The 11428-nt window shown below is 43.6% G+C and overlaps 2 protein-coding genes across 2 annotated transcripts in view; both read left to right on the plus strand.

Moving 5' to 3' along the window:
- Positions 1–2308: 2308 nt before the first annotated feature.
- LOC124660978 (ubiquitin-conjugating enzyme E2 variant 1C-like) lies at positions 2309–4048 on the plus strand. The gene is made up of 4 exons (XM_047198831.1): positions 2309–2361; positions 3205–3344; positions 3444–3569; positions 3652–4048. The coding sequence occupies exons 1-4, from the start codon at positions 2328–2330 to the stop codon at positions 3790–3792; spliced, it is 441 nt and encodes a 146-aa protein (XP_047054787.1). The 5' UTR covers positions 2309–2327; the 3' UTR covers positions 3793–4048.
- A 3467-nt stretch (positions 4049–7515) lies between these two features.
- The window catches only part of LOC124663345 (putative ubiquitin-conjugating enzyme E2 38), an 18319-nt gene continuing 14406 nt past the window's right edge, over positions 7516–11428 (plus strand). Inside the window, exons 1-7 of the mRNA XM_047201062.1 lie at positions 7516–7535; positions 7628–7742; positions 8335–8463; positions 8546–9070; positions 9448–9511; positions 9788–9927; positions 10039–10350. Coding sequence (XP_047057018.1) covers positions 7516–7535; positions 7628–7742; positions 8335–8463; positions 8546–9070; positions 9448–9511; positions 9788–9927; positions 10039–10350 — 1305 coding nt within the window. The remainder of the gene's footprint in view (positions 7536–7627; positions 7743–8334; positions 8464–8545; positions 9071–9447; positions 9512–9787; positions 9928–10038; positions 10351–11428) is intronic.

Consider the following 11428-nt stretch of genomic DNA (forward strand, 5'->3'; position numbering starts at 1 on the left):
TGCAGCTACGGGAGACCAGCTACAACTTCTGTCGGTGGACTGTCGAGGTCTTGTTCGACGGGCAGGACAAGATGTACCTTCACACAGGGTGGGACAAGTTCGCCCGCGGCCTCGCGCTCGAGCCCGGCTGCCAGCTCACCTTCCTCTACGAGGGGACGACGAGATGATCGTCAAGGTGTTCGACAACATAGCGTGCCGCAGGCACTACCACACCGGCGAATCGGGCTCGGACACCGATAGTTAGAACTTAGAGTGTTTTTTCTTTGCAGCGAATATAGCTACGAGTCAGTTGAAGTCTTCCTCGGAAGAACCAACAGGGGCACCGTCACCAGCTAGATTTTCCAGTTTGGGTGACTGGGTGTGCCCTCGAGTATTCTTTCTTGGCAACGAACATACGGAAATCAACATAACTGGTTTTTCTTTTTTTAATGTTTTTATTTATGTCAACCATGGTTCAAACTATGTATTAATTTGTGTAAACCATATTCCTAACTATATATTAGTTTGTGTAAAACCATGTTCCAATATGTAATGTTTGGAACTATCTTTAAATGGAGAAGAGGGGAAAAAACAAGGAAAAAAACCCAATTTCTATTAGATGTCAGGGCACCATATTGTCTTTCAGAGTGCTCCCCTCTCCCTATCATTGGATGGCCATCGTACAGCTGGCTCGAGGAATAACAGGACAGATGCTAACAGGCCTTTCGTCGTGAATCTCCCTTTCCCTTGGTCTCTCGACTCTCGTCCACTCCTTTCTTATCCCCTCCCCACAAACTACTCCTCCACAACCAGGCCCCATCGAGAGGATCCCGACGCCGGCGGAGGAGAGACGAGAGGCGTGGTGGTGCGGATCGAACAACATCGCGCTCCGGAGGCGAAGGGCGTCGGTCATGGTGGTTGGGGAGGTTGGAATCCAAGGGCTCTCGCGCTCCCATGGAAAAGGGGCGGCGGCCATGGAGTTGGTGGCGGCTCGGGGGTGTGGGGCGAGGCGGAAGTGCAGGTCCTCCGCGCTCTCGAGGCTAAGGGCGGCGCGGCTGACGCTCATCTCCATCACGAGTTGAAGGCCTCGTCGCCATGGCACGCCGCCGGGAAGGACCTTGCCCCCATCGTGCTCTCTCACATGTTCTAGTGCGCCGCCGGGCAACGCCGCCGGAAAGGGCCTCGCCCCACCGACCGCCGCCGGGCCTACCAATGGATCCAGTCCTCTTCCCCTGGCTCCCCTAGTTCTATATCTAGAAACATCAAAGCATGTAACAAAAATTATGTTTCTTCCAGTTCTCGTTGCAATTTTTTTGATGCTGGATGTATTTTTCGACTACTTTTTACATCCACGATCTTGAAATAATAGTTTCCCCTAAGATCTGGATGTATAATAATAGGTCCCCCATATTTCTGGATGTAATTTCTTTATTTTTTCTACATCTACTGCTATATTTTTTACATTCTCGATTTGAATCAAATACACTGCGGAATTTCTGGGATGTAATTTTGTGTAGTTAAACTTCAATTTTTTACATGCCAATACTTGTTCTAAACTTGAGGCAGAAAAGTACCAGATGACACATGCGTTTTTTTGGCGTGAATTTGAGACAGATGTATTTATTTTATACGATTGTTCTTTGTAATTTTTTCTCAACGGAGCCGCGAAATGAGACGCTTTGATTTTGCAGATCCCATGTTTTTTGTGCAGCGACCATCCCAAACGGAAAGAAGACGTGTGAGATTAGAACTTTCTACTTTTAGACTGTGAGGGATGTCCGGACTAATCTATTTCTATTTTTAGGCGGGGCACACTCTAAGACTAACCGGTGCTAGGGCACTGTGTAGCAACGTCCGGAAAAAAATACGTCGCCCCGCTGGAGCCACCCCTAAACGGAAATAAACGCGTGGACAAAAACCATTTTTGTATCCACAATACGATGACACTCATAAATAATAAAATGTGTCGAGCCGTTGGAGATGGCCTAGAAATTTCTCCGCGTTTCCCGCTGCTTGAAGCGATAGTTTCTGTACAGGGTCCCTTTTCCTCCTCTAACGCAGTCGTGGACTCGTGGTATAGGATTTCCACCTTCTTTGGGCCGAAGAAGAGAAAAACAAGACTTTGTGTTGTCCACAAACCCGACCTAGACCGGCCCAACCCAGCCCACCTGCCCCTCGCACGCTCCCCACCTTCGTCTCCCACTGTCGCACCCGTGTACCACCACCAGCACCATCAAAGGGGAACGAGCGCCGCCGATAACGCACGCCTCCCCCAGCCGGAGCACGAGCGCCGCCCCGAATTCCTCTCTCGCATCCGTCGGTGACCCGTTGCTCCTTCGCTTCGCTGGATGGCGTCCAGCGGTGACGCGGCCGGAGTTGTCGGTAAGCCCTAGCTCGCTCCCCGCACCGCTCCTACTCATCTCTCCTGCTGCCTGCCTTCCGCTCCCCATCAGCCGCCAGCCCACAAATCTATCCGTCCAATCAGTTGCGGATTCGTTCGCTGACGCCGTGGATCCGTTCCCGTCCGTCAACCCACGGCTCGATTCCAGCTCGCACGCGGGCGGGGAAGATATTTTGCCGTGATCAAGCAGATGGTTGAGGGTGTAAACTTCTGCTGCTAATAGTAGCACTCTGTTAATTTTAGAAGCAAAAAAGAAAAGGAAAAAAAAACAACTGGAATCCACCAATCCTTGGAATAGGCAACACTTAACTATATTAACTTTTATTGCTTCCACACTACATTTCCACTATCGTGTAGAGCTTGTGAAGAGATGTACATTTAGGATGTATGGTATAATCACATTTCTGTGATTGCTTAGCTGTCTAAGTCTGAGTAATCTTCTGATGTGCTACAGCAGCCAAGGGAGATGGTATACTAGAGTGTAGCACAGCATTAGGTAGAATCCAAGATATCTGAGAATTATTGTCCTTCGAGATTGTGATAACCTACTCTGCAGTAGGCTGCGAATATCCTTTGGTTATCGTCCGACTCCTAATTGCTTATTGGGGTAACTTTGTTAGAAATTTTGCAACAAGAGTTTGTTAATAAGTTGTCCATCGTATGCGCATCTACCTGGCTCTGCGCATGTGGGTTAATTTTTTGAAACTCATTTATGTAGATGTCCTCGCATCAGATTTGCTTTGCTTTGACATGACTATGCGGAAGCTATTAAGGCTTTTGGAAGCGAACTATTCGTACTTACTTGCATAAAAATATTTCTCTAGTGCCGAGGAACTTCAGACTCCTGGAAGAGCTTGAGAGAGGAGAGAAGGGCATCGGGGATGGAACAGTTAGCTATGGAATGGATGATGCTGATGATATATACATGCGCTCTTGGACAGGAACAATAATTGGTCCCCACAACGTGAGATATTTCTGCTCGCGTACTCTTGTTCTCTTCAAATATGATTGTTACATATCTGAGTCTGTGCTTTTTTTTGTTGACCTATATTTGGCTTTGTAGACTGTCCATGAGGGCCGAATTTATCAATTAAAGCTTTTCTGTGACAAGGACTATCCAGACAGGCCACCGACTGTTAGATTCCACTCAAGAATCAATATGACCTGTGTAAATCCTGAGACTGGATTGGTATGTCACTGTATCCGTGCGACTGAACATTTTATATCCCTTGTTCTCCTTTTATTTCAAACTTAACTTGGAGCCAATGCAGGTTGACCAAAGGAAGTTTAACCTGTTATCCAACTGGCGTCGGGAGTACACGATGGAGAACATCTTGATACAGCTTAAGAAAGAAATGGCGACATCACACAACAGGAAATTAGTGCAGCCTCCGGAGGGAACATTCTACTGAAAGCGCCGTTTCACCTGCCATCTAAGAACTCCCGCAGTTCTCAATTTAGATATTGCATAAGATCAAACCTCAATCCAGCATTTCGTGAAAACGATTGTACTAGAAACTTTGCCATGTCCTCGCATGGTTTGTGTGTGTCTTGTCTTGCTTTCTTCTATAGTAGTAGCCGCCATGGCATTATCACCTGGGTAAACCTGTGTTGTAATGACGCACTTCAGCTTCAGCTATGTTCGTAAAAGTACCAGTACGTTGCTTCTTTCTTGGATTGCAAGTGCTATGCTTGGTTATTTTGTCGGTAAGACCTAATCTTGCATGTGAAACCTTGGTGCGTGTGATATAGAGAGTACCTAGTGTGCCAAAACAGTACATCACAAGTGATTTGGTGTAGTTTACAAGTGATTTTGTTGAATGCACTAGTAGGTGTTTTCAAAAGAAGAAGACCACTTTTTCCCCCTGAACTTCTAAAGAAATTTACTTTTCATCCTAAAACTTCTGTCAGCCCAAAAATGAATTTTGAACTCTTGAAAACATGAACATCCCGTCTAACCCGAGAAAAATGATGACGTGGACTACCACCATAGCTCTTGAAACTTAGCAGCTAGATGTGTCTTCCAAAGAAAGAATGGGCACAACGGCATGAATCAACCACAAGATTGCCCTGACGGGCACGAGATGATGGGAGACTGTCGCACTGAGCACGATGGCAGAGTTGAGCTTGACATTGCACGAGAAAGGGAGATGCAGATGAGCTGGAAGAGTGGGGGTGATGCGATAGACTATCTTAATGATGACATTGGCACAACGGGTGCTCGTGTGAGAAGGTTTGGGGATTTAGCATCCAGGCGAGGATTTTTTTCTTTTTGAACGAGGCAAAAGATTTACCTATTTTATTAATAGAGAAGAAGTTTAGAGTTTTTAGGACAAATCTCTAGGACGCGCCCTAGAACTTTAAGAAAAGCATACTCTCCATGTATTACATTGGTTAAATATTTTGCGCCGGCCAAGCACCAAGCACGAGCCTCCTCCTTAATCTTGCCGATGATCATGTTTGTGGTGGACTGATGATTCCTTCCAAACTTTCAAAGAGATGAGCATTATCAAGGATGCCATAGCTTTCCTATGTTGCCCTCTTTCGAAGGCAATATTTGGCGACCACACATCAACGGAAGTTTCATTGGCCCAAGACTCCGGGGATCTATCATGAATGCCACACCAAGAGATAGTCTTTTTTCTAAATCCGTGTGATAAATCGATACTTGCATATGAGGACATCTGCCACAATTTTCCCAACCCCTATGTTGTAGCCTATCTTCGGTCTAAACTCTATTTTGTATAATCAACCAAGAAAACAATTTTTATTTATTTTGGAGGCATTCAAACTTTCCAAACCGTGAAGTTGAGGGAGGTTGAAACAAGGCCTTCAAATTGATCTTATAGGCCGAGGAAGCGGTGTATTTTCCATCATTCGTGAACTTCCAATGAATCGTGTCGGGCAGACGAGCACATCATGAGAAATATGCATTGGTAAGAAGTCCCCATAGCTTAACAAATTCTTCAATGTGTGGCACTCCGAAAATCATGAAAGATCTTAATTTAACTGATCCAAATATTGTTGTGGAGGTTCTTCCGAACATTGCAATTCTTCTTCCTAGACAATTTAAGGAGCATGTGAGCTAAGTCAGGCGGACAAATTCCACCAAGCAAAGGTGAAGTCCATTTTAATCTAAATTCCTTTTTTGGTAGGTAGCTTTTTATAGGAGCTTTTGTGCACATCGTTGATTGCGCTAAAGTCTGTAGATTCTTTCTACAATATAGATGCTCTACATCAAACTGCTCTAAATAGTGATTAACTTGCACATCCACATATAACATCGCACATATTATTGATTATTCACAAAATCCTTTATAGAACCTATAAGCTGGCTGCATGTATGTGTTTGTTTTGAGGGAGACTCGTACATGGGTAACAACAAAGTCTTGTGGATTTGTTCAGGGAGACACACCGCAACAAGGACAACTGCTACTCCTCTGAAGTACAACTTGTTCTTGTGAGTAAGCATTTAATGAGTTATTGCTGAAACGATGTTTATACATTGCTTCATCTAACACCACTATGTCTTCTGTTTTTATTGCTAAAGGCTGAGATTGAAAAAGAGATGTCTCAACCTACACCAGATGGAGAGCGAAATAATGAGATCCAAGTTTTATCCGAGGTCCTTGGTAAGAGAGTAAAGAAACATGTGTTTCTTCAGAATGTGGGACTCGATCATAAACCCACTCGATCAAATATGAGCACCCTAGCTTATTTACTGGAGATAGAGCGGGGTGTGACGGGCGGTTTTCGGATGGCCTGCCACGGTAAGAGCAGGTATAAAGTGAACCGGTACCATGACATGGCAGTATTATGGTATTTGATGGGAGGGTAAAATGGTCAGATGAAAATATGTAGGACGAAACCTTTGACCGGAGAAACATAACCAGTTCCTCCTTTTTATATAGTATAATATAATATAATAATATATAATATAAAACAGAACCAGTTCCTCCTTTTTATATAGTAGAGATAGAGACATATATTAGAGATAGAGATATATAGTAGAGAAGAGATATGAGTACCAACAATCGTGTCATTACAATTATGTGATGACACAAACAAAGAGTCATGCCTTAGACCAATATAGTTGTGTGATGACATAAAACATAATAGTAGTTCTCGCCTAGCTTGAAATTTATATACCAACTTGGGCCTGTTCATATCTTCAATGGGGTTTGAAGAGTTGGTGCATTGGTCATCTTTATTCTGAGGTCCAAAGTTGCAAACAAGACTTGTTTTGAAATAGTGGGATATTGTCTTGATGAATATTCAGAAGTAAATGTGGACCACTCTAAACTTTTAGTTATAACCTACAACATGAATACATATAGCAACACAAAGATGTGGATGCTATCTTGCAACAATCTTTGTTCCCTAAACCTTTTACCTACTAAGTTGATAAAAAGGCTATTCTCACTAAAGCAATTAGACAACTTGTACATCGTTCTAGTTGTAGATGCAATTAAAATTTGCAATCCTCCAACGATCTCGGGCAAATATATGATGGCTAGAGTGCTATTATCTCTAATTGGTCTCTTCTGAGCTACTAGTATCCATTTGTAAATCACATATACGAGTGTTCTTGCCTAGATAATAAAATTCACCCGGTCGACTTAATAAAATCGATCGTTGATTATGATGAGTATTGGCTATAAATAAATCTAGTGCTCTCGCGTGGGGCTCTTTTCTGCATCCCACGTGCCTGTTTGGAATGGCAACATGTGCACGCTAAGAAACACGACATATCTCAACCGTTTATTCAAGATTGGAAACGTGAGAGCAAGATGAAGATATACCATGTCACGGAAGACGTCACCAAACCATCCAACCCTATTAGGTCAGCTCGGACCCCACCCATCCACACGTCCAGTTGACCCCACACCGACTAGAAACCCCACACGCCAGATTCGCGTCAGGGGGCCCCGCCTTTTCCGAATCCAACACGAGACCAAAGCGGAAAGAAGGAAACGCCATAAATTTGGACCCTTTCTTTCCCCTTCCCTTCTATTCCTCACGCTTTTCATCGCAAAAATCTTTCTCAGTCCGGACGCACACGCGCACCCAAATAAAAAACCCCCACCCCGCCGCCGCCGTCGCGCCGGCGACCGCATTTTCCGCGTTCCCCTTCCATGGCGGAGGGGTCATCCAGGCGAGTGCGCCGCGCTCCTCGGTTCTACCCCCTGTTAAGGTTTGGCGGAATTCTGATGTGCCTCTGTTTGGGATTTTTGTTTTTTCCCGCAGGAGTTTCTCCTTCGGGGGAGGAAGCCTGGCGTTGCACGACCCCGAGGTGGTCGAGGTGTCGCCGGAGGTGGCCTCTGGATGGACCTCCGTCCGCCAGAAGCGGAAGCGGGCCCAGGTGAGGACGAACCGGAAAGGCGGCTCCTTTCTCTACTCTCTTTTTATTTTGTCACTGTTGCCGTTTTGCGGACTGTTCGATGCTCGATGGGGAAATCCCAAAACCCACAACGCATGCTCCGGCGAGAACTAGGGTTGCGATGCAATTTGGTGTATCTAGGTCATGTTTGAATTACCTGAAGAATGATGTTTGCACGATCTGTACGAGTTCTGATTATAGCTTCAGGTGGCTGGTCCCAGTCCCCATGTTTCTGCCGGTCTGATTGAGTGCTGTACTGGTTATGCGAATGAGTTTGGTGTGATTGTTCGTTCGGTTGGTAGGATTTCGGCCTAATGTGAATGGTCGGGCATAACCTGTAATTTCTATCTGAAAATGATCTTTTTTCTCGTGTTGCAAAATTAAAATAAGTGCGTCATTGTATTTTATATGTTGCAAGTGCAGTTGGCATTTTTTCTTGTAGTCTATCCACGCATATGTTTTCTTGCATAAAACTATGCATAGGTTAGACTTCATTGTTCTTCACCGTGGTTCATGCTGTTAATGTACTACACAACCTCTTTTGTTTAAACTATGTTACACGTTTAATCAACAGGTTGTTCCTTGTGAGATCATTGAACTTGATGATGATCCTGATGTAGTTACAATCCTTGAAGCAAAGACATTAGATCACAAGAATAAACAAGCTGTTGGTCATCCTATGAATTGGCAAGAGAATGCAAAGGTGAATCCTTTGAGTACTTGCTTACTTTTGGTACCATCTGGTTACTATAATCAACCAATGATTAATATATGCTTTTCTTCAGAGTGGTTTTCCTGATGACATTGCGTTCCCAAGTGCTATTCCTGCCAAAGTAGGTTTTCCATGGGATGGCCTTGGAACTTACCATGGAGGTGCCAAACTTCCAATTTACGGCTTGCCTGCCGATATTCCTGGCCCAAGTTATTTTCCTTCCTACTCATGGAAAAGCCTAGGAACTTACCATACAGGTACAGTACCTCCAGCGTATCTTAATGGCGTTTTTGGGGCAGTTGAAGAGGAAGATTATGCTTATGATGAAGATGAGTTCAGTAGTTACATGTACAACAGTCCACCGATGGAATATGGTAGCAGCTTTGACTTGAACGCGGATCATTACATGGGCTTTCCACCTATTGGGGGGTCATATTTACCGAGGGAACACGTTGCCCCTTCTGATTTGACGCAGCAGCAGAAACAAGTTAAGATTGTGGAGAGTGAAGTTGATGAACATTATAAGGCATTTAAACAGTTTGATACTGTTGGTGACCACAGTGATCACTTTTATTTGAAGTTCAGGGCAGTTAAGAAGGTAGCGGTTTGTACTTTGGGCATGCTGTATCTGCATTGTACTTTCTCAATTCAATACTCTCTATATGCGAAAATGTAGTGTATATTAGTTTTTTTTCAAAAGTCAAACACCGTAAAGTTTGACCAAGTATGTAGAAAAATAATAACATCTATAATGTTGATATATTTTTCTACATCTTTGGTCAAACTTTATATTGTTTGACTTGTGAAAAAACTAAGATGCACTACATTTTGGCATAGAGGGAGTACTTCCATTGCTGAGCTATTGTTTTAACAGCCGTATATCTGCATTCGATCTTCTTGATTCAATACTTTCAGCACATAGCATATATCTGCATTCTATCTTCTTAATTCATTTCTGATTTGTCATTTTAACAGCCATTGAAAGAATGGGTGAAGAGAATTCAGCATGAATGGAAAGTCCTAGGGAAAGATTTACCAGGTAAGGGGCAATATCTTTTATGGTCTTTTTGCTGAAGACGTTTCACATATAATAAAATTTTGATTTTTGTTCACTGCAACATTGGCCTTTCCTTTCCTCTCTTTGTGTATCCATAGCTAGCAGGTGAGCAGAACTGGTGATTCATGTTTACAACTCCATATGCATGTTTAACATGACTTCGAGTTCAGTCTAGGAAAACATGTCCTTGTGGGATACAACTTAGTGGAATTGCAGTAGTTTCATGTACTGACTGCTAATTTTCTCCAAATTGAACAGATACAATATTTGTAAGAGCTTATGAAGACAGAATGGATCTTCTTAGAGCCGTCATAGTTGGGCCTGCAGGCACTCCTTACCATGACGGGTTGTTCTTTTTTGATATCTATTTCCCTTCCCAGTATCCATCTAAGCCTCCAGTAAGTACTTTTTCATTGCACCTACACACATTATTGCCCATTCTTCAGTTTCCTCTCTATGCTAAGCATGTGTGTTAGAATGTGAGATTTATGTATGACTATTCTTTTCAGCTAGTGAATTACCGCTCTGGAGGTCTGCGGCTTAATCCAAATCTCTATGCCTGTGGGAAAGTGTGCCTTAGCCTATTGAACACCTGGCCCGGTAGTGCGTGTGAGATGTGGAACCCATCGACATCAACTATGCTGCAGATCCTGGTCTCCATTCAGGCCTTAGTGTTGAATGCTAAACCTTATTTCAACGAACCTGGTCATGCGGCGTATGCTAACACACCCGGCGGGGAGAAGCAATCCCTTTTGTATAATGAAGAGACGTTTCTGCTATCCTGCAGAACTATGTTGTATTCGCTTCGCAACCCACCAAAGGTACTAAGATATCTACTCCCATATCATATATTCCCTTGCTAGTTTTTTTTGGATATTGGAAATATATCGCCGTCCCTGTTGATAGCCCACTCCATTTGGCTGACATATGACACACTGTAAGCACACACACCATTCCAGCAGACAAATGGGTAGCCGATGATTTATATCAGTGCACGATTTTTAGGTTAACTTGGACAGCAGTCCACGCATCATCAATTCTTTTGTGCCAGGTACCAGTTTTTCAGTTTTGTTCAAATGGTGTTAGCCCCACGCCCTGCATCCCACGTTCCACTACAAGAAGTTGGGTTGTTCAAAAAGTAGCTCAGATTATTAACTTGCTTTATTGGCAGAATCTGTGCAATTTTTATGGTTGAATCTTATCACCTAGGAGATATGGACCAGTGTTATTGTTACCATATGCATTAATGTGTTTTTTTTTTCACATACCTCAAGGGGAGACTATAAGACTTAGTGGATGTCTATGTATCTTGAAAATTCTTGGCACGTTCTGAAAGAACTAGCCAGCAGGGGTTAAATCTAACCACATACAGTTCTAGGAGGCAGTATAAGTTACCTTTTGAAGCAAAATAGCATTAACAACCAGCTCCAAGATCGCTTGGCTAGATATGTAGTTGTGCATATAACAAAAGAATAGATGGAATGCCTGGAAATGTTGGCCCCATTAATAAGAGGTATAAACGGAAAGCAGTGTCGTGGATGAAAAAGTAATATGGGATCCGATCCAATGGCTACCACCACATTCATTGGGACACACCATGGCTGCAAATGTACATACGATGTCGGAGAATTTCGTTTGTGCAGAATGTTATGGGTGAACCTGTTGTGCTGTGAATGATCTATTTGTTAAACGTTGACCAAAGGGGGACGGATCCCTCCCTAGGCTGTCTGTTGTTAGGTAGAAGATGAAACCTCTCCAGCGGTGGATTATACGCGCTAGATAGCACCCCGTTTTAATTCGGTGAGCACAAGCCACCAAGTCAGCGCTTGGTTCTCGATGATCTATTTGTTTCTTTCGAAGACTTGATGTTACATGCAAATTTGACCTGGTTGCAACGTT

The sequence above is a fragment of the Lolium rigidum genome, chromosome 6, assembly GCF_022539505.1.
Source record: "Lolium rigidum isolate FL_2022 chromosome 6, APGP_CSIRO_Lrig_0.1, whole genome shotgun sequence".
Taxonomy (NCBI): Eukaryota; Viridiplantae; Streptophyta; class Magnoliopsida; order Poales; family Poaceae; genus Lolium; species Lolium rigidum.

Bases quoted from the DNA above. Each gene is read 5' to 3' on its own strand.
- LOC124660978 (XM_047198831.1), top strand. From the start codon at position 2,328: ATGGCGTCCAGCGGTGACGCGGCCGGAGTTGTCG. The intron at 2,362-3,204 runs GTAAGCCCTAGC...ATATTTCTCTAG, and splicing joins TGACGCGGCCGGAGTTGTCG to TGCCGAGGAACTTCAGACTC. The intron at 3,345-3,443 runs GTGAGATATTTC...TTGGCTTTGTAG, and splicing joins CAATAATTGGTCCCCACAAC to ACTGTCCATGAGGGCCGAAT.